This window comes from Oryctolagus cuniculus, chromosome 17, assembly GCF_051225735.1.
Source record: "Oryctolagus cuniculus isolate XC-2025 breed Fujian yellow rabbit chromosome 17, ASM5122573v1, whole genome shotgun sequence".
NCBI classification, from domain to species: Eukaryota; Metazoa; Chordata; class Mammalia; order Lagomorpha; family Leporidae; genus Oryctolagus; species Oryctolagus cuniculus.
Window position 1 is genome coordinate 63,168,843 of NC_142883.1, and position 21,544 is coordinate 63,190,386.

General features: G+C 64.7%; 1 protein-coding gene and 1 long non-coding RNA gene across 4 annotated transcripts in view; one reads left to right on the top strand and one right to left on the bottom strand.

The window, feature by feature from the left end:
• Positions 1-21,544, top strand: part of RAI1 (retinoic acid induced 1) — a 106,629-nt gene that overhangs the window by 78,207 nt on the left and 6,878 nt on the right. For 2 of the 3 annotated variants that reach the window (XM_070061542.2, XM_070061541.2), the window contains one exon: positions 15,539-21,170. In XM_070061542.2, coding sequence (XP_069917643.1) covers positions 15,555-21,170 — 5,616 coding nt within the window. In that variant the 5' untranslated portion in view covers positions 15,539-15,554. Of the gene's footprint in view, positions 1-3,796; positions 3,932-15,538; positions 21,171-21,544 lie in introns of those variants that run through there. The other variant, XM_051829021.2, reaches the window with a different exon arrangement.
• On the bottom strand, positions 1,304-15,521 carry LOC127485752 (uncharacterized). Its single transcript, XR_016223708.1, has 2 exons — positions 5,044-15,521; positions 1,304-2,274 (listed from the first exon to the last, which is right to left on the bottom strand). It is a non-coding gene; the product is annotated as an uncharacterized LOC127485752 (long non-coding RNA).

Here is a 21,544-nt window from a genome sequence, read left to right on the forward strand (position 1 = left end):
CCCACGCCTCCCTGTCCAGCCAGACAGCCAAGGCTGCTGCAGCCCGCGTGCCAGCCAGGGAACACAGATGGCCAGCCCCTGCTCCGCTTACTGCCCGTGCTGGGAGGGTGTGTCCACCCACCCAGGCTGCTCTGTGTCCTTGCAAGGAGCTCCTTCCTGGCCCTCCAAGGAGGAACCAGGGATTTTCCTGAACTTTTCCATGTTATAAGAAGTGCTATAAATATTTACCTTCTAAAAGTAACAGCTAACTTACCGCGCCCAGCTCTGCCCAGAAAGCTCTCATGTAAATTATCTCATCAGCCCCCCCCCCCCCCCCCGCCATTCCCACCCCAGGGGCATATGCTTGCTGTCTTACTGCGGGGATTCAGATGTGGTTCTCTGCTCGCTTCCGGGGCCTCAGTTTGTTCATCTGGGAAATGGGGCCATGATCTGTATCTTGTCTGTTGGCAGGCCCCGGGGTGAGGGGTGGCTGACTTGGCAGTCAGCCTCGTCCCATTTTGTTGACACACACACACACACACACACAGGCCAGCTCAGCAGCTGGAAAGTAGCAGCTGGAGCCCAGGCTAGAGCCCAGAACCGGGCCATTTTCTGTAACCACTGTGCCTAGCCTGAAGGGCAGATTTTTTTTTTTATTCCTAGAGGAAGTGTTGAAGCCTCTTAGGAGGGTACCTTGTAATCAGGGCAGAAGGCATAAAAAACCCGCACACGCGCGTTTGCTCCGCGCCGTCTACACTCTGCTGCTGTTCACACAGCTGGAAGACTCCCCGCCAGGTGGAATTCCCGAACCTGTTTCCCATGTCCCCTCCCAACGGACCTCCGCTTACGGGAGCCTTTTGCTGCTGCCTAGGCCGGTGCCCTTAACAGCGCTCTGCAGATGTAGTTCCCCTCGGGGTCCTTGCTCCTCTCCCCTCCCCGGCCCAGCCAGACTGGGACTGGTCTTTGCCTTACCCCCCCCCCCCACCCGGGGCAGGTGCACAGCACCCTGACAGTACCTTCTCTGCGCCAGGCAAACCACAGGCATGTCGTGGGAAGCGGGCTGAACTGGAAAGAGCCGAGTCCGGCTCCCCCCACCGCCCGCTGCGTAACCTCCCTCAGTAGGCGTCAGCCCTGCAAGGCCTCAGCCTAGTGATGCCCGGCCCTCAGATGCCTGCTCCGGGGAAGAGAAGACGTGTGCAAGGAACTACAGAGAGCTAAGGGGAGATCAGCTCTCCCAGCTCCCTCCCTGCACCAGTGGGGGTGTGTGTGCAGGGTAGGGGGTAACCAAGGCCTCCAGGGGACCAGTGATGGCAAACTCAGCCGCAGGAAACCACTTTTTATCCGTGTTGCTGCCAGGGAGCGAATACCCAGTGCAGAATCTTGAGGGTGGTGGCCCAAGCTGCTGCCGGGCCACGGGTTCTGAGTCCAAGGGGCTTGGGGACACAGAGGCAGGATCCTGGTCCCGGAGGGGGCCCTTCCCGGAGCCTGGCTCCCAGGAGCCAGCAGAAGCAGGAGTCCCCGAGGGCTGAGCTCTTCCCGCAGGAGTTGTGGTCCGCAGGGCTGGGCTGGGAGGTGCTTACTTAGCGCAGCAGCGCCTGGGGAACACGCAGGCATCCCGCAGCTGCCTCTGGGGGCGGACCTCACTGCAGTCCCAGATTTGAACCCAGAGCGCATTTACAGGATAGGCACAGGGCCAGGTAAGAACACCCCGTACCCCCAAAGCCAGACCCTCCCCCAACCCCTGCACCCAGGAGCGCTCACAGTGGGCCAGTCTGCCTGTCATGAATCCAGAGTTGTCGCCCGTGGAGGAAGAGAGCTCAGCCTTGGGGGTGGGGGCTGCAGCTTCGCAGAACCAGGCGGGTCTGGGGTCAGGCCAAGTCCGCCTACGTCCAGCTGGACTAGGCCCTCTGCCCCCAGATGCCGAGTGACTGGGAGGCAGCTGGGAGGGGGTTCTAGAAGGGTCTGACAGTAGGAGAGACTATGCAGAAAGTAGTCTGCTCTCCCTGGGCCAGACACGAGAGCTGTTGGGACCGGCTTGATTCCGGGCGCCCCGGTGTTGGCGTGGCGACTGGGACGAGAAACCAAAGGCAGATCTCGTCTGTGCGCAGGAAGCTCCCCGGGGCAGCTCCAGGTCCTCCTGGGGAGCAGTGCAGTGGCAAGGTGGCCCCTCGCGAGGCCAGTGCTTCCGGCCACCAGGCCCCACCCGGAGAGAGCTGGAGGTGGGTGGTGGTGGACCAGTGGCTGTCCGTCCCAGGCCGGCTGTCAGTGCAGGCTCCCAGGCAGTGGTGCAGGTGGCTGTGGACCGAGCAGAGCTGTTAGGCCCTGAGTGACATGTGTCATGCATTTATCAGACACAGCGGGGGGAGGGGACCCTTGGTCTGCAGCCCCAGGAGCCGACCCCTCAATCAGGGGGTTGATAACGGGGCAGCACGCAGCTGTCTCCAGCCTCCCACCACAGGAACTCCCCCCATTCCTTTTTTCTCCCCCCCTGTCCCAAGCAAAGCAGTTGTCTGGAGTTTTCAGAGGGGGAACTGGGACCTCAGGGTCCCCCATGCTTATAATGGTGTTTCCTGGTGCTTGTGCATAGGAGCCCCTGGGCCACCTACCTTCCCTGGGACACCCAAGTGGAAGCCCTACCCCGCAGGGCCCCGAGCAGGGGACCAGGGAGGACCCCCAGAGGTGGAGTGTGAACTGGGAAGTGGGGTCACCCCATCTGCCCCACCCCCCGAAGGTCAGAATTAAGTCTCCTTATGTAGGACAGCAGCTCTGGGCCGGCTGAGAACTTTCCAGATCTCAGGGAGGCCCCCAGGCCAGTGGCTGGCTGGCTTGCTGGCTTGGAAATTGGGGGGCAGGGGGACCCCCTGAAGAACTTCCCCCTGCCACGCCCTGCCCTGTTGGCCCCCTCTCACCTCCCTCTGGGACCTGCTTGGCCTGCTGGTGTGGGGAGGGGCCTGGACCCTCCTGGCTCCAGCCAGTGGCCCTGTCCCCACCACTATACCAGAGGCTGCTCCCCTTGGGTGGGGGACCCAGCCTTCCCACCGGTCACTCCCCACCCCCACCCGCCACCTCCAGCTTGATTTGCCCAGCCCAGCCCAGCCTCAGGGGTCTGTCCCAGGTTTTCCTGGTACCTGGACTGCCCTTTTGTCGTGGGGTTGACATGTGACACTCCCCCCACTTCAGGGGCAAGATGGGGCTGCCCTGGGGTGTCTGTGAAGGGACAGCGGGTTCACGCAAAGCCCCCCCCCCCCCCGGGGAGTGCTTCTGTGCTGTGCCCTCCTTTGGGGGCAGGGCGGGGCTGGGAGGCGGTGTGGAGAGAGCAGGGTAATGGGTGCAGCCGTGACCTTCCTCCTGGGAAGGAGGGCGCGCCAGGAGGAGGGGGTAGAGAGAGAGCTGCTGCTTTCCGCGCGCCCCCGCCCCCACCCGGGCGAGGGCGCTGGGACGGGTGGGCTCTGCCCCGGGAGTTGTGGGTATGGCGAGCCCGGATGCCGTTTAAATGGCGTGTTTGTTTGGAGCGGTTCGGGGAGGAGGACCGGGGTGGGGGGCGGTGAGCGCAGGCAGCGCCCCGCTTGGCGCCGCCGCCCTGGGGTCCGCGCGCTGGAGGCCAGCACACGACTGCAGAAGGGTGGGCGTTGAGGCGAGAAGGCCAGGGCCCCGAGCTGGGGGTGGGTGGGGGCTTGCCGCCCCGGGCCGGCCGCCCCCCTTGGGCGGGCGGGAGAGCGGGAGCCGCCTCTCGCAGCCACTCTGCGCGCAGGGTGGGAGGGAGAGCGGGAGGCAAGGGGGGCCGAGAGCGCCGGGCTCCCCGCCCCCACCCCACCCGGTTCCAATATTTCGCAGAAAGGCACGCGGCTCCTAATCGGTCCTTTCCAAGCTGCGATTTAGCCGCGCGATGCCCGCGCAGGGGCGGGGGCCGCGGGCCGGGGGAGGCGCTCAGAGTCCGGAGCCGCGGCGCGAGGTGAGGAGCCCCGCGTCCCCGGCTGCGGTGGAGCGGGGCGGGCGGGCTGGCGGGCGCGCAAACCCGAGAGGCAGTTATAGAAAGGGGGGCAGGTTAAAAATAACCGTCTCCGGCTGGGAAGCTCGCGCGCGCTCTCTCGGCTCGCTCGTTCGGTGCCAGAGGACTCCAGGGGAGGTGGCGTTGGGGAGGGCAGAGCGGGATTCCCCCTCCTCCGCCGGGCGGGGTGCCCGCCCGCCCGCCTGCCTGCCTGCGCGCCGCGGCTGCACGTGTGCGGGGCCGCGCGCCCTCTCTGCACCCGGCCGGCGGGCGCCCCCTCCCCAGGACCCGGGCGCATCTGGCGGCGGCCCCCGCCCGCAGCCTTGCGCGGCTGGAGGGAAGCGCTCCATTATTCATTATTTACGAGCGTTAATAGGTTTGAGGCAACCGAGTTGGTGGTGGTGGGTGGGTAGCGGGAGGCGAGGGCGCCGTGGGGACCCAAGCCTTAGGGAGAGGAGGGGGTTGGGGCCGCGGCGCGGGGTCGGCCGGGCTGTGCCGCGCAGGGCTCCGGGAGGGGACTGCGGGGCCTTTGATTGCGTCTCGGCCTCGGTCCTCCGCGTCCTCGCCCTTCCTGAGCCGCGGGGAGGGGGCTGCGGCCCGTACGCCCCGCCCTGCGCGGCCCTCGCCGCCGCCGCCGCGTCCCCGACGCAGCCTCGGCCTCATTTATCATCATCTTTGGTCAAGTGGAGTGTGCAAAGAACAGCTGCTTCACTCGGCTGACTTCCGAGGGCGGCTACTGCGGGAATCTGGGAGATGAATGATGGGGGCCCGGGGCGCAGCCCCCCTCCCCCGCGCCTCCGGGGTCCCCGCGCGGGCGGGGGGGAGCGGCCAGGGCCGCCGGGCCCCCGTGGCCAGGGCAGCGCCCCCTCCCTCCCTCCCGGCGGAGCGGGGAGCGGGGGGCGCCCTTGGCCGGCGGAGCCCGAGGTCGCCGCGACCTTGCCGGGGTCAGCGGGTTGCGCTGCGGAGGAGGCGGCGCGGCGTCTTTGGTGGCGCTTTCGGGATTGGCGCAGGCGGGGGCGGGGGCGTGAAGGGGTGGTGGTGTTGGGGGGGGACGCAAATAGAAGGTGAAATTTTACCTGCCCCCTGAGGGACTCCTGCGGATTTTTCTCTCGGCAGCGGCGGGCGCTCTGCCTTTGTCTTACACGGCTGAAACATCTGTTGCAGAAGGGCGGCGCGGCCGCAAACAACCCCCGCACACCCCCAGCCGCCCCCACCCCCCACCCCCCAGCCCGGCCTGGCTCCCGGCCCCGCGGCGCCGCCTTCGCCCTGCGGGAGCTGGGGCGCACCACGCAGCCCCCTGCCGCAGTGCGCGCCCCCGCGCCCCGCCTGGACAGGGGCGCCGTGGCCTCGACCTGGGTAGGGAGGTGGGCAGGGGGCGCTTGCGGAAAGGGTTAACGGGCCTCCTCGCAGCCCCTAATTGTCAGCTGCGGCCCCGCTTCGTTTCAATTACCCCGAGCAGAGACTGAATGCGCAATTAACAAAGTCAGCTCGCCAACTGGAAAGCCGGCCCCGCGCCTGCACGGAGCGGAATACTCCACCAGCTGACTCGGGCTAAGCAATTTCCTGCTCTCCGTGCTCGCTCGCTCGCGCTCGCTCCCAGCCCCCTCCTCCTATCCCCCCTCCCTTCTCCTTAATAATAAAATTATACCAAGCAGTTTGCGGTGTGGCAGGCGGCCAGAAAGGCGTTTCTTTAAACGCCGCCGTCTCACAATTAGGCAGCGAGAGGATTTGACACGCCGCGGCGGCCTGACAGGCGGCTTCCTCCCCTGGGGGCTGGGGGGGGGGAGGGAGGGAGGGGCGCCAGTTCCCCCGGCTCCCCCAGGTGGAACTCGGGCTGTCAGGACGCTGCAGCGAGGGGGTGGCTCTGGCGGGGGCCGGGGGGCAGCAGGCGCGCATTCCGTGACTCCCGTGGGAAGCCTTGTTCCCCGCCTCCCTCCCCACCGCAGTCTGGGTCTCAGGGCTGCCGGGTGGGGGGTGGGCAGTGGGGATCTCGCCCGGCTGGGCCTCTTGGATGAGTCACTGGCCCTCTCTGGGCCTCTCTCTCTCTGCAGAATGAGAGATTTGGTGGAGACTGTGGCTCACTGCTGTAGGTGGCCCCAGAGTGGGGTCAGGAACAGCCAGGGAGACCCCACCGCGGCCTCCAGCAGGGGTGATGGGCCCCAAAGGCACACAGCAGGGGGTTGGGGGGTCGGGATGTAGGGAGGGTGACAGCGCAGGGCTGCATGGGGCTGGTGTCCGGAGGACCCACCAGTGGACAATCGGCTGAGAGGCAGGTCCAGAGAATGTGGCAGAGGGGAGGAGCGGCTGCGGCTGCTCCCACACAGGAGGCCATTGCCCGGCCTTGTGTGGTTAGGCCCTCCTTCCAGCACCCCCCACCTCCCATCACCTCCCCTGCCCTGCCCCTATCTCCCGCGTGCTTGCGGGGCTGGGGTGGGGTGGGGGTCACTCCATCTCAGCCACTCCCAGGCAGTTGTCATGATGTCTTGTCTGCTTTGTGGCATCCAACCCCGGGCCCCATGGGGCCTGTGACCTAAGCAGACGGGTGCCTGTGTCCTGGCCTCCGTCACCATATCTGTCTCTGGGTGCCCTAGGTCCCTGGCGAGGTTACAGGATGCACAGGACACAGAGCCCGGTTGCCCCCCCCCTTACCCCTCCATCCTGTCCACCCATCCAGCCCTCCCAGCAGCTGCCAGCACTCTCCCAGGGGGTGGGGGCTGGGCTTGGAGCCCAGGATCAAAAGAAGCCTGGTCCTCACCAGGCCGTGTTCTACTGGGGCAGCTTGGGTACCATGCACCATGCTAATGAGTGCCATCAAGGTGCCTGCCAGGACCCCAAGAGGGTGCCCCCCAAACCGGCCTTGTCCCTTGTCTGGGGGCCGCCCCCAGGGGCCGAGGAGCAGCCCAGAACTGCCCCTGCTCTCCTCCCAGCACACTGAGTGGCTCCCATGTACCCTTCAGCACCCACTAGGCACCCGGGCTCCTCAGAGCGGGCGTCTGGTGTAGCAGTTGCGGCTCCGCTCTGGTTCCTGCTTCTTCCTCTTCCGCGAGTGTAACCTGAGAGGCAGCTCAGCCAATGACAGCTCAAATCTTTAGGTTTTGACTCCCCACGTGGGAGACCTGGGTGGAGTTACTCCTGGCTTTGGCCTGGCCCAGCCCTGGCCGTTGCATGCATTTGGGGAATAAACCAGTAGTTGGGTGCCCTGTCTTTCAAATTAGAAAAACAGAAAAAGCAAAGTTCCAGCCCCACAGGGCCTCGCCTTTGCAGGTGCAAGGTTCAACCTGTGACAGTTACAGCATCTCTCGACCACAAACAGGCTCTCTTAAACCTGGGAGTTTTTTTTTTTTTTTTTTTTTTTTTAATGTATGTATTCCAAATAGAGTGACAGATTTTCCATCCGCTGGTTTATGCCCTTAAGTGGCTGTCATGGCTAGGGCTGAGCCAGTCCAGAGCCTGGAACCTGGAACTCCATCTGGGTCTCCCACATGAGTTCAGGGGCCTGGGCACTTGGGCCATCTTCCGCTGCCTTCCCAGGCTCATTAGCAGGGAGCTGGATCAAAGTGGAGCAGCCGGGACTCGAACCCATGCTCATTTGGAATGCCGGCATCACAAACAGCAGCTTAACCTGCTGTAGCACAGCACTGACCCTACAGGGATTTTAAAGATTTATTTATTTGAAAGTCAGAGTTACACACAGAGAGAAAGAGAGGCAGAGAGAGAGAGAGAGCGAAACAGGTCTTCCATCTGCTGGTTCACTCCCCAAATGGCCGCAGTGGCTGGAGTTGAGCCGATCCGAAGCCAGGAGCCTCCTCCAGGTCTCCCATGTGGGTGCAGGGGCCCAAGGACTTGGGCCATCTTCCACTGCTTTCCCAGACCACAGCAGAGAGCTTGATTGGAAGTGGAGCAGCTGGGACTTGAACCAGCGCCCATATGGGATGCGGCACTGCAGGTGGAGGCTTTACCTGCTGCGCCATAGCACTGGCCCCCTCACAGGGATTTTAAAAAAGGGAAAAAAATCTTTTTATTTGGTTAACAGTTTTTTAAAATGGGAAGTACTCATTTTTTTAAAGTCCTTATTTTTAGCTTTTTTTTTTTTTTTTTTTTGACAGGCAGAGTGGACAGTGAGAGAGAGAGACAGAGAGAAAGGTCTTCCTTTGCCGTTGGTTCACCCTCCAATGGCCGCCGCTGCAGCCGGCGCATCGCGCTGATCCGATGGCAGGAGCCAGGATCCAGGTGCTTTTCCTGGTCTCCCATGGGGTGCAGGGCCCAAGCACCTGGGCCATCCTCCACTGCACTCCCTGGCCATAGCAGAGAGCTGATTTTTAGCTTTTTTATTTTGAAGATTTACTTATTTGGGAGTTGAAGTCAGAGAGAGAGAGAGAGAGCAAGCTTCTGTCCACTGGTTCACTCCCCAAATGGCCACAGTGGCCAGGGCTGAGCCAAGCCAAAGCCAGGAGCTTTTTGCGGGTCTCCTGTGTGGGTACCAGTGACCTGAACACTTGGGCCAGCTTCGCTGCTTTCCTAGGTGCATTAGCAGGAAGCTGGATCGGAAGTGGAGCAGCCGGGACATGAGCTAGTGCTCAGGTGGGATGCTGGCACCGCAGGCAGTGGCTTTACCCGCTGTGCCACAGTGCTGGCTTGGATAGAAAGATTTATATATACATATATATATATTATTTATTTATTTATTTGAAAGAGAGTGAGGCAGAGAGAGAGAGAGGTCTTCCATCTGCTGGTTCACTCCCCAATTGACCTCAACGGCCGTAGCTGAGCCGATCCGGAGCCAGGAGCCAGGAGCCTCTTCTGGGTCTCCCACGTGGATACAGGGGCCCAAGGACTTGGCCATCTTCTGCTGCTTTCCCAGGCCAGAGCAGAGAGCTGGATCGGAAGTGGAGCAGCTGGGACTTGAACCAGCACCCACGTGGGATGCCGGCGCTTTAGGCAAGGGCCTTAACCCGCTATGCCACAGTGCCGACCCCCAGATTTCTAGCTTTTTAAAGAGAAAAACTAGGTGTCCTGGCACCCTGGGGTCCCATTCCCCAAATCCTCCAGAGCTAGGTGGGGCTTCTCCACCTGGCCCACGTGTGTTCAGGACCGGGACCCCAACATACATGTGCACTTCACTCAGGCCTCCCTGCTGGACTCAGGAAGTTTGTTTCATGTGGAATGAATGAGTGAATGAGGTGCAGCTGTGGCCGTGGAATGAGTGAATGAGGTGGCCCTGGGGCTGCCAGCCCGCCCGGGTGCCCTCTGTCACTTGCTGCTTGCTGTAGCTTGTCACAGGATGAAGGTAGCGTTTTGCGCATCATTTGTACAGTGAATATTTGGCAGGGTTACCGTTCGACCAGGCAGAGATCCGTCTCCTGTTCTGAAAAGGAGAGCAAACCAGGGTTTGTTACAGGAGAGTGACGACTCGGGGACGCACTGGGTGTGTGTGTGTGTGTGTGTGTGTGTGCAAGGGGTGCTGCTTCCGGGAAGGGCGCTGCAGAGTGTGGATGATGGGAGCTGGGTAGGGCTGACAGGTCCCTGGGAACGGCATCCCCAGCGGAGGAACAGCTGCAAAGGCCCTGAGGCCGAGGGAAGGGACAGCACTCAGACAGCCCTCCTGGCTGGGACTCTGCACTCCCACTTCCCTGGGGACGGGAGTCGTGGTCTCAGACCACGCAGAGGGGTAGGGAAGGAGACTGGGCACCCATTCTTTGCTGCCTTTTTTTTTTTTAAAGATTTATTTATTTATTTATTTGAAAGAGTTACACAGAGAGAGGAGAGGCAGAGAGAGAGAGAGGTCTTCCATCTGCTGGTTCACTCCCCAAATGGCCGCAACAGCTGGAGCTGTGCTGATCAGGAGCCAGGAGCTTCTTTGGGGTCTCCCACATGGGTGCAGGGGCCCAAGCACCTGGGCCATCTTCTACTGCTTTCCCAGGTTCACTAGCAGGGAGCTGGATAGGAAGTGGAGCAGCCGGGTTTCGAACCGGTACCATATGGGATGCCGGTGCCTCAGGCCAGGGCGTTAACCCACTGTACCACAGCACTGGCCCCATTTGCTTCTTTTGCAAACCTGTAGCCATGCAGCTCCTAGTAGTGTGCACACCTCTTGGAAGGGCATGAGTTACTGGGGGGGGGTGCACCCTCGTGGGTTCCCGCAGACCTTGGTGCCAGCTACGACCTGGGAGAGGGGAGGGTGGACGGACTGTGCCCTGCAGGGCATGGAGAGCTGCCTGGGCCACCAGACCCTACTACTCCACACACACACACACACACACACACACACACACACACACGGGACCTCAGCACAGCAGGTGGGACCCAGGAAAGGGTGGTGGGCGGGGGCACGGGGTCCTGGTGGGTTTGACCCCGCCCACACACACGGAAGACCCCCCCCACTCAATCTTGGGGGCTTAGTCGGTCTCAGCTGGGACCCGAGAGGAGACCTCGCATTGGTGGTTCCGGAACAGAACGTCTGGAGCAGCACCCAGGGGCTGGGCAGGGCCTGACTCCTACAGAGGGTGCTGGGGTGGGGGTGGGGGTGGGGGTGGGTCTCCCTGCTACCCCACTGCTGACCCCTTAACATCCCCAGCTGCCTGGCCTGCAAAGACAGCCACACAGCAAAGCGCCCCCTCCGTCCCCACCACTGCCCCCGCCGTGGGCGTGCTGAGGCCCATGCGGATGGGCTGGGGGCTGCCGGTCCCCTGGGAAGTCCTCATGTCCCAGGATGCTCCCCGGTGCGCCCCAAGCAGGCCTCTCCCCCAGGCCCAGAGGCCTGCTGGGTGGGCCCCTGGGAATTCACCCTTCCCTCCCATCCAGGCCCCGCCTCCCCCAGCGCCTGATTGATCTGAAACATCCACCCACAGCAGAGAGGGGGCCCCAGTGGCTCCCCCTTCTCCCCAGATGCCCACCCCGCTTCTTCCCCAGCCTCCTTAAGGCTCTGCGAATTCCCACCTCTATCTCGTGTTCCAGGCCTTGAGGGGGTTGGGTTTTTTTTTTTTTTTCCATTTTTTTTCCCCTGCAGCTACAAATCAGGAAACCATAAAATAACCCGGGTAAGTAGGAGGGAGGGAACCAGCAGCCTCAGAGCCGCTGCTGCCTGGCTGCCGGGAGCAGCGTGTGTCCCTCCCCTCCTCTCAGGAGAGTGTTCCAGGGGCTCGGTGCTGTGGGGCAGCGGGTTCAGCCACTCCCCGGGGGCCACCTGCATCCCGCGTGGGAGCGCCAGTTCCAGTCACAGCTGCTGGCACTGCTGGTCCAGCCCCTGCTCACGCGCCTGGGAGGCAGCAGCAGATGAGCCCGAGTGCTTGGGCCCCAGCCTCCCACGTGGGAGACCCAGACGAGGCTCCAGGCTCCCGGGTTTGGGCTGACCCTGCCCTGGTCGTTGTGGGCACTGGAAGTGAACCAGCAGGTGGAAGGTGGATCTCTCTTCTCTCCTTCTGTCAGTCTGCCTTTATAATAAATAAATCAGTCCCTTTTTCTAAGATTTGTTTATTTACTTGAAAGAGTGACACAGAGAGAGGAGAGGCAGAGAGAGAGAGAGAGGGAGGAAGGGAGAGAGGTCTCCCATCTGCTGGTTCACTCCCCGATTGGCTGCAATTGCCAGAGCTGTGCTGATCCTAAGCCAGGAGCTTCTTCCAGGTCTCCCATGTGGGTGCAGGGGCCCAAGGACTTGGGCCATCCTCTACTGCTTTCCCAGGTCATAGCAGAGAACTGTATCGGAAATGGAGCAGCCAGGTCTTGAACCAACGCCCATGTAGAATGCCGGCACTGCAGGCAGCAGCTTTACCTGCTACGCCACAACACTGGCCCCAAATAAATAAATCTTAAACAAGCAAACAACCAGTAAGTCGCAGCCACCACCTTCCAGCCAGGCTCCTTGTGGCCCCCGCTACAGGTCAGGTCCACGCCGTGCCCGGTTCCCTGGCTGGGGTGTGGAGGGACCTGGGCCTTGTAACCTCGCTGGGTGGCTGCCAGTGCTCAGGGCATAGCAGTCACCCTGGCCATCAGAAGCCAGTGACCGCTGGCGCTGCAGCTCACTAGGCTAATGCTCCGCCTGTGGCGCCGGCACACCGGGTTCTAGTCCCGGGCGGGGCGCCAGATTCTGTCCCGGTTGCCCCTCTTCCAGGCCAGCTCTCTGCTGTGGCCCGGGAGTGCAGTGCAGGATGGCCCAAGTGCTTGGGTCCTGCACCCCATGGGAGACCAGGAGAAGCACCTGGCTCCTGGCTTCGGATCAGCGTGGTGCGCTGGCCGTGGCGGCCATTGGAGGGTGAACCAACAGCAAAGGAAGACCTTTCTCTCTGTCTCTCTCTCTCACTGTCCACTCTGCCTGTCAAAAAATAAAAAATTAAAAAAAAAAAAAAGAAGCCAGTGATCATCGTTGCCCACTGGTGGGGAAGGAAGGCGTGGTTAGGTTAAAGGGGCTTCCGGGGGCTGGGCTTGCGGCGCGGCAGGTTAAGCTGCTATTTGGCAATGCTGGCATTGAGCACCAGCTCAAAGCAGCTCCTGGCTAACGCCTGGGAAAGCAGCAGAGGATGGCCCAAGGGCTTGGGCTCATGCACCCGCGTGGAGAACCGGATGGAGCTCCTGGCTTCAGCCTGGTCCATCCTTGGCCGTTGTAGCCATTTGGGGAGTGACCCAGCAGATGGAAGACCTCTCTCTCTCTCTCTCTCATCTGCCTCTCAAATAAATACTTCAAAGAAAAAGAACAAAGATCGGGCACGCAGCAGAGGGGATGAGGGCACCTTTGTCTTATCATTCGGCTCCCTGGTAGCTTCCGCGCGGTGGGGTCCAGTGAGGGGCTGTGAGCCTGGGTGTGGCCTGGCTGCCTCCTCTTGGTGGCTGGGCTCTGCCCTGGGGCTCTGAGCCTCATTTTTTTCTGTAAAGGGCAGGACGGTCAAAGCCTCGAGCGAGAAAATCCTGCAGGGGAGCGGACGGCTGTGTGCCCCCAGAGTTCTCCTGCTGGCTTGGCACTGGAGGGCCAGTCCTCGGGGAGCTGAGCCAGGGGACGTCCTGGGGCCGGCTTCAGGCCTCTGTATCCGGTGCCCGAGGCCTCGGTGGGTGGGGAAGATGGGATGGGAGGGGCCGTGGAGGGAGGGGTCTCCGGACCCCCCCTGGAGCCCCTGGTGGGTGGAGGGGTGCCCTCCAGGCCCCCACGCCCCCTTTGCCACTTGCCCCTCCCCCAGGTCACCATTACCCCTCCCTCCCCCCTCCACTTCCTTTTCTAGTGCTCTTGAAAAAATAATAATTAATAACAACAGAACTGTGGCAGGCCCGAGGCAGCTCTTAAAGGGGCAGCGCCCCGTTTTCTGCCGGCAGAGCAGGCCCCAGGACTGGGGGAGGGGAGCCCCTGTGGGGGTCCACGCCTTTGTTCTGGCCGGGCCCCCGCTCTGGCTGGGCTGCGGGTGGCGTTGGGGCGAGCTCCATCAGGCGCTGGGCCTCTCCTATTCTAATTGAACTGTCTTTTCTTGGAGATAGATGTTCGCACGGCATCCGGCTGCTTGTGTGCGTTGGGAAGGCGGCCTGTAATGTAACACAGCTCGGCTAAATTAAAAGACGCAGCAGCTGGGATGATTAAACGGGGAGGGGGAGAGATGGGGACGGAGCAGGCGAGGAGGGGACGCTGATAATAGCACGCCCCCCCCCCCCCCCCCCCCCGCCGCCGCCTTCTTTCTCTTCTCTCTTTAAATGTCTCTGGTAATGCATTTTGAAGAATGTGCAAGAAAAAAAAATTTTAAAAGCTGTAGAAATGTTAATGATATCCACAGGACACTCAGCAGGAAATGAGGGAGACCTGGGAGTAATCAAAGCTGAAATGTAATTTGTGCAGATATACGACAGGCTCGGTGCGTTCTGGACTTACACAGAGGGCAGGGTGCAGGTCCCACCGTGCCCACCCCCTCCCCACCCTGGCCTTGCTGCAGGCACCCCGGAGCGGAGGTGGCCTCCACAAGCCGGCCCCTCAGCAGAGGCGTCTGCCCAGGCCCTGCAGCCCCTTCCCCGCCCCCACCCTCCACCCCCGGAAACCGGTTCATCTGACAGGCCAGAACCCAGCCGCCACTGCCGCCGCCGCCAGCAGCTCCCCTGGGCGGGCGGGCGCGCCAGAGCAGGCCCTCGGTGTAAGGTTTATCCCAGCCGCCCGGGCTGGGATTGAAGTGGGTCAGAAGGGGCGGGCGTGTTGCTCCTTGTTAGGGACCTCAGTGACACATCCGGGGGTGGGGGGGAGGGGCCGTGGGAGAGAAGGGGTCTTGCCTGGCGACCCCTTTACCCCCCCAGGGCTGGGTGGCATCCAGGCCAGGGAAGAGTGAGCTGCCCCCCCGCCCCCGCCTCCCTTCTCTCCTCCCTGCCCCCACCCCCAAGTCTGGGTGTCTCTGGTCCCTGAGAACACCCTGGAATCTTGGTAGCCCGACCCGGGTCCCTCTTCCCCCTCTCTCTGAGTCTGGGAATGAGAACTGGAAAGTCCCCGTCCCCTCCTGGGACCTGGGCCATGCAGGCCAAGCTGTTCGGCCAACAGCTTTCGCTCTGTGCTGCAGGGTTCCTGGCGTTGGTCTGGCTTCTGCCCCTCCTTCCAAGGCCTTCTGGGCTGACCAGGCCTTGCTGGGCTGAGTGTGTGGGGTAGGGGGAGGCGGGAGGACCCTCAGCCCGGCCTGTGTTGGGACTGCAGCTCCTCTGGCCTGAGAAGTGCCTCCCACCCGCCCCGGGTCATCTCTTGAACCGGGATCCTGCTACGGGGACAAGGTAGTTCCTGCCCTGGCCCCAGCCCCTAAAACATCACCAGATGGGTTCTGGGGCGTGGCCCTGGGAGGGGCCTGTTAGCGTGCACTCACGTCATTGTTTATGCAGCTACAGTATGGGAGGCGGGCGCAGGTGCCCCCAGCCTGCGTGCCCGGGAGTCACAGCAGGGGGCGTTTTATGTCTGATGGCTCAGGAGCCCCCCGTTGAGGTCTGCTCGTAGCAATAGATTCCAGATGGCGTGGCAGTGGTGGAGGAGGTTGTGTGTGTGTGTGTACACGCTGAACCTCAGCAGCCTTTGCAAGCAGCCTCTCCCAGGGCCCCGGGCCACCCCTCCCAGGGTCCCCAGCGTGGCTGGGTCACCGCTGAGCATGGCCGGTGCCCCCACAGGGACTGGGGTACGGGATGCAGCGGCCCCTCCCAGGGAGGTGATGGACGGGGGGAGCGGGTACATGATGTTGGGCTGTTAGGAAGGGCTGGGAGTGGCTGGAGGAGGGCGGCCAGGGTTTCTCGCCTCCAGGTGGTGGTGCTGGTGGTGGTGGTGGTGGTGGTGGTGGTGTGGTGGTTGGCTGAGCTCTGACGGGGCTCAGCTGCAGGCTCCGGCACAGCACACCCGCTACCCCCCCAAAACACAGAAGTTGTCGAAATATGTGCAGAGCTGGTGGTGGAGAGGCTTGGAGCTGGGGGAGGTGGGTGGGAGGGGGGTTTTGGGAGGTGGAGGAAGTGGCCCCCATCTGACCGGCTCTCCCCCTGCCCTCCCCGCCTCCCCCTGTGCCTCCCTCCCTCCCTCCCTGCCTCCCTCTCTCTCTGTCTCTCTCTGTTTCTCTCTCTGTCTCTCTCTCTGTCTCTGTCTGTTCACAGCTGACCAGCCCAAGTCATGCAGTCCTTTCGAGAAAGGTGTGGTCTCCATGGCAAGCAACAGAACTACCAGCAGAGTTCCCAGGAGCCATCGCGCCTCGAGAACTATAGGCAGCCCGGGCAGGCCGGGCTGAGCTGCGACCGGCAGCGGCTGCTCACCAAAGACTACTACAGCCCGCAGCCCTACCCGGCGGCGGCTTACGAGGGCACGGGGCCCGCGGGCACGGCGGCCGACAAGTACCACCGAGGCAGCGGCAAAGCGCTGCCCTCGCAGCAGGCCCTGCAAGGGAGGCCGCCCTTCCCCGGCTACGGCGTCCAGGACAGCGGCCCTTACCCGGGGGGCTATTCGGGTGAGGAGAGCCTGCAGGCCTGGGGGACCCCGCAGCCCCCGCCCCCGCAGCCGCAGCCCCTGCCGGGGGGCGTGGGCAAATATGAAGAGAACCTGATGAAGAAGACGGCGGTGCCGCCCGGCCGGCAGTACGCGGAGCAAGGCGCCCAGCTGCCCTTTCGGACTCACTCCCTGCCGCAGCCGCAGCAGCCGCCGCCCCCGCCCCCGCAGCCGCCGCAGCCCCCGCAGCCGCTCGCCTACCCCAAGCTGCAAAGGCAGAAGCTGCAGAATGACATCGGGTCCCCCCTGCCCTTCCCCCAAAGCGGCCACTTTCCCCAACACTCCCAGTCCTTCCCCGCCTCCTCCACCTACTCCTCCTCCTCCGTCCAGGGCGGCGGCCACTCGTACAAGAGCTGCACGGCGGCGCCCTCAGCACAGCCGCACGATCGGCCGCTGACCACCAGTGCCAGCCTCGCGCCGGGCCAGCGGGTGCAGAGTCTCCACGCCTACCCGTCCGGCCGCCTGGGCTACGAGCAGCAGCAGCAGCAGCAGCAGCAGCAGCAACAGCAGGCGGCGCTGCAGAGCCGGCACCACGCCCAGGAGACCCTGCACTACCAAAACCTCGCCAAGTACCAACACTACGGACAGCAAGGGCAGGGCTACTGCCAGCCGGAAGCGGCCGTCAGGACCCCCGAGCAGTACTACCAGACTTTCAGCCCCAGCTCCAGCCACTCGCCCGCCCGCTCCGTGGGCCGCTCGCCTTCCTACAGCTCCACGCCGTCCCCGCTGATGCCCAACCTGGAGAGCTTCCCCTACAGCCAGCAGCCACTCAGCACGGGGGCCTTCCCCGCGGGGCTCGCCGACCACAGCCACTTCATGCCCCTGCTCAACCCCTCCCCAACGGACGCCGGCGGCTCCGTGGACCCCCAGGCCGGCAACTGCAAGGCCCTGCAGAAAGACAAAATCCCCGAGAACCTGCTGTCGGACCTCAGCCTGCAGAGCCTCACGGCGCTGACGTCGCAGGTGGAGAACATCTCCAATACCGTGCAACAACTGCTGCTGTCCAAAGCCAGCCTGCCGCAGAAGAAGAGCGTCAAGAACCTCGTGTCCAGGACCCCCGAGCAGCACAAGAGCCAACACTGCAGCCCCGAGGGCAGCGGCTACTCGGCCGAGCCGGCGGGCACGCCGCTGTCGGAGCCGCTGAGCAGCACGCCGCAGTCCACGCACGCCGAGCCGCAGGAAGCCGACTACCTGAGCGGCTCCGAGGACCCGCTGGAGCGGAGCCTCCTGTACTGCAGCCAGGCCCGCGGCAGCCCCGCCAGGGTCAGCAGCGGCTCCAAGGCCAAGCCCGAGTCGGTGTCCACCTGCTCCGTGACCTCGCCCGACGACATGTCCACCAAGTCCGACGACTCCTTTCAAAGCCTGCACAGCACCCTGCCCCTCGACAGCTTCTCCAAGTTCGTGGCGGGCGAGCGGGACTGCCCGCGGCTGCTGCTCAGCGCCCTGGCCCAGGAGGACCTGGCCTCCGAGATCCTGGGGCTGCAGGCCATCGGGGAGAAAGCCGACAAGGCGTGGGCCGAGGCGCCCGGCCTGGCCAAGGACGCCGGCAAGCCGCCCTTCGCGCTGGAGAACCACAGCGCCTGCCTGGACTCCGTGGCCAAGGGCGCGTGGCCGCGGCCCGGGGAGCCCGAGGCCCTGCCCGACTCCCTGCAACTCGACAAGGACGCCAGCTCCAAGGACTTCGGCCCGGGGGCGCTGTTTGAAGACGCTTCTGTGGCCTTCGCCACCCCTGACCCCAAAAAGCCAACGGGTCCCCTGTCCTTTGGCACCAAGCCTGCCCCGGGGGCCGCCGCTGCCCCGGACCCTACAGCGGCGACAGCTTTCGATTGCTTCCAAGACACGACCGCCGCCGCAGCCACCGGCTCGGCCGACGGCGCCAACCCCTTTGTGTGGCCGGAGGAGAACCTGGGCGACGCGTGTCCCCGGTGGGGCCTGCACCCCGGGGAGCTCACCAAGGGCCTAGAGCAGGGCGGCAAGGCCTCGGACGGGGTCGGCAAAGGCGACGCCCATGAGGCGGCAGCCTGCCTGGGCTTCCAGGAGGAGGCGCCTCCCGGGGAGAAGGCGGCGGCCGCCCTGCCCGGGGACTTCAAGGAGGAGGAGGAGGCGGGCGGGGTGAAGGAGGAGGCGGGCGGGCTGCTGCAGTGCCCGGAGGTGGGCAAGGCCGACCGGTGGCTGGAGGACAGCCGGCACTGCTGCTCCACCAACGACTTCGGGGACCTGCCGCTGCTGCCGCCCACGGGCAGGAAGGAAGACCTGGAGGCCGAGGAGGAATACTCGTCCCTGTGTGAGCTGCTGGGCAGCCCGGGCCAGCGGCCCAGCGTGCAGGACCCGCTGTCGCCCAAGGCCCCGCTGCTGTGCACCAAGGAGGAGGTTCAGCAGGTGCTGGACGCCAAGGCGGGCTGGGGCTCCCCGTGCCACCTCTCCGGGGACTCGGTCATCTTGCTGGGCCCCACCGTGGGCACCGAGTCCAAGGTGCAGAGCTGGTTCGAGTCCTCGCTGTCGCACATGAAGCCGGGGGAAGAGGCGTCCGGCGGTGGCGGCGGCGGCGGGGAACGGGCTCCTGGGGGGGAGTCGGCCGCCCCGGTGGACGCCCTGCCCGAGGCGCCCATCGCGAAGAAAGAGCCGGTGCCCCGGGGCAAGAGCTTGAGGAGCCGGAGGGTGCAGCGGGGGCTGCCCGAGGCCGAGGACTCCCCGTGCAGGGCGCCCGCGCTGCCCAAGGATCTGCTGCTCCCGGAGTCCTGCACGGGGCCCCCACAGGCGCAGATGGGCGGGGTTGGGGCCCCCGGCCGGGGGGCCTCGGAGGGGCTCCCTCGCATGTGCACCCGCTCCCTCACGGCCCTGAGCGAGCCTCGCACGCCCGGGCCCCCGGGCCTGACCACCACCCCGGCGCCCCCAGACAGGCTAGGGGGCAGGCAGCGCGCTGCCTTCAAATCGGGCAAGCGAGTCGGGAAGCCGTCGCCCAAGGCCGCCTCCAGCCCCAGCAACCCGGCCGCCCTGCCCGTGGCCTCGGACAGCAGCCCCGTGGGCTCCAAGACCAAGGAGACCGACTCGCCCGGTGCGGCCGGCAAGGACCAGCGCTCCATGATCCTGCGCTCCCGCAACAAAACCCCGTACCAGAACGCCAAGCGGAGACGGCCCTCCGAGAACCGCCTGCCCAACGGCCGCGCCACCAAGAAGCTCCTGGCCAACAGCCACCTGCCCACCGCTGCTGCCGCCGCCACCACATTCAAGGCCTCCGACAGCCCCCCGCAGAAGGAGGGGCGGGCAGGCCAGCGGGCCAGGGTGCCCAAGCCCGGGGCAGGCGGCAGGCTCCCAGAGCGGGCCCTGCACACGCTCAAAAGGAAGTCGCCCTTCATGGCGCCTGTCCCCACGAAGAAGCGCAGCCTCGTGTTGCGTGGCAGCTACGGCGACAGCAAGGACGAGCAGGCCGAGGGCGCACCTGCCCTGTTCAAGAGGGTGTCCTCCCCCAAGAAGACCAAGCCGGCCAAGGGTGGCAGTGGTGAGCCCATGGCCAAGCCCGCGCCCCCTGAGGCGGCCGCTGCCACCGACGAGGCCGCCACCGCCTGCCTCAAGCTGGCCTCCAGGGTGGCCTTCCAGGGGACCGTGAAGACCAAGGTGTTGCCTCCGCGCAAAGGCCGGGGCCTGAAGCTGGAAGCCATCGTGCAGAAGATCACCTCGCCCAGCCTGAAGAAGCTGGCGTGCAAAGTGCCAGGGGCCGCCCCCGGGGACCCCGTGAGCCCCGCCCTCCCCGAAAAGGACCGCAGCAGCGCAGGCCTCAAGAGTGCCGGGGGCAGCCCGGTGGGCGCCGAGGAAGGGGCGTCGGGCGCGGGGCCTGGGCCGAAGCTCCCGGCCGTGGCGGCGGCAGCCACTCCAGGCACCGAGCCACCTTCGTGCAGAAACCCGGCCAGCAGGTCCTTAAAGGGCAAAGTCGGGAACAGTAAGAAGCTGTCCTCGACGGACTGTTTCAAACCCGAGGCCTTCCCCTCCGCCGCAGCTCCCAAGAAGAGAAGCCGGAAGGGCCGGGCCAGCCTGGGCCCAGCGCTGCTCCTGACGCCCCGAGACAGGGCCGGTGGCGGTGGTGGCGGCGGCACGCAGAGGACTGGCGAGGACAGCTCCGGGCCGGGAGGCAAGAAGCCAAAGACGGAAGAGCTGGGCCCGGTCCCCCAGCCCCCCGACGGCCGGCCCTGCCAGCCGCAGACCAGGGCTCAGAAGCAGCCGAGCCACGCCGGCTACGGTGGCGGCTATTCCAAACGGAAGCGCCTCACCCGGGGCCGGGCCAAGAACGCCACATCCTCGCCCTGTAAGGGGCGGGCCAAGCGGCGCCGGCAGCAGCAGATGCTGCCCCTGGATCCCGCCGAGCCTGAGATCCGCCTCAAGTACATCTCTTCCTGCAAGCGGCTCAGGGCAGACAGCCGGACCCCGGCCTTCTCCCCCTTCGTACGGGTGGAGAAGCGAGACGCGTTCACCACCGTGTGCACTGTTGTCAACTCCCCCGGGGACGAGCCCAAGCCCCACAGGAAGCCTTCCTCCTCCGCCTCCTCCTCCTCCTCCTCGGCCTCCGCCGCCGCCTCACTGTCCCTGGACGCGGCGGCCGGGGCCTCCCTGGCCACGCTGCCCGGGGCCTCCGTCCTGCAGCCGCGGCCCTCTCTGCCTCTCTCCTCCACGATGCACCTGGGGCCTGTGGTGTCCAAGGCCCTGAGTACCTCTTGCCTTGTTTGCTGTCTCTGCCAAAACCCAGCCAACTTCAAGGACCTAGGGGACCTGTGCGGGCCCTACTACCCCGAACATTGCCTCCCCAAAAAGAAGCCAAAACTCAAGGAGCAGGTGCGGCCCGAGGGCACCTGCGAGGAGGCCCCGCCTCCCCTCGAGAGGACACTCAAGGGTCTCGAGTGTGTGGCGGCGGCCTCAGCCACGGCGGCCGCTGCCACCACCCCCGGGAAGGCCCCCAGGCCTGACGGCTCCGCAGACCCCGCCAAGCAGGGCTCGCTGCGCACCAGTGCCCGGGGCCTGTCCCGGCGGCTGCAGAGTTGCTACTGCTGTGACGGGCAGGGGGACGGGGGTGAGGAGGCGGCTGCGGCCGACAAGAGCCGGAAACATGAGTGCAGCAAGCAGGCCTCTGCAGAGCCCGGGGGGGACACCCAGGAGCACTGGGTGCACGAGGCCTGCGCCGTGTGGACCAGCGGGGTCTACCTGGTGGCCGGGAAGCTGTATGGGCTGCAGGAGGCCATGAAGGTGGCCGTGGACATGGTAAGAGGAGGCCGGCCCAGCTAGGGTGGGGAACTTGGGGTCTCCAAGGGCAGGCATTCGGGGAGCCCCAGAGTCCCTCTGGAGCCGTGGTGTGGGTCAGCCGTGCTCCTGGGCGCAGAGCCGTGTGGGTGGACCTAGAGTCCGTTGGGGGAGTTGAGGGGGGAAACTGAGGCACGCTCAATTACCCCCCACCCCCATGTCCCAGGACATACCCTACTACCAGAGCCCCTGTGTCCAGCCTGCCCCCAGCCCAGCCAGTACACACACACAGCTCTGGCCCCATGCAGGCCAAGAAGCCAAGACCCCCAGCCTAGGATCCCAGGGCAGCCCACAAAAGCAAGCCGCCCTCGGCAGCTCTGCCTGTGAACCCCCTC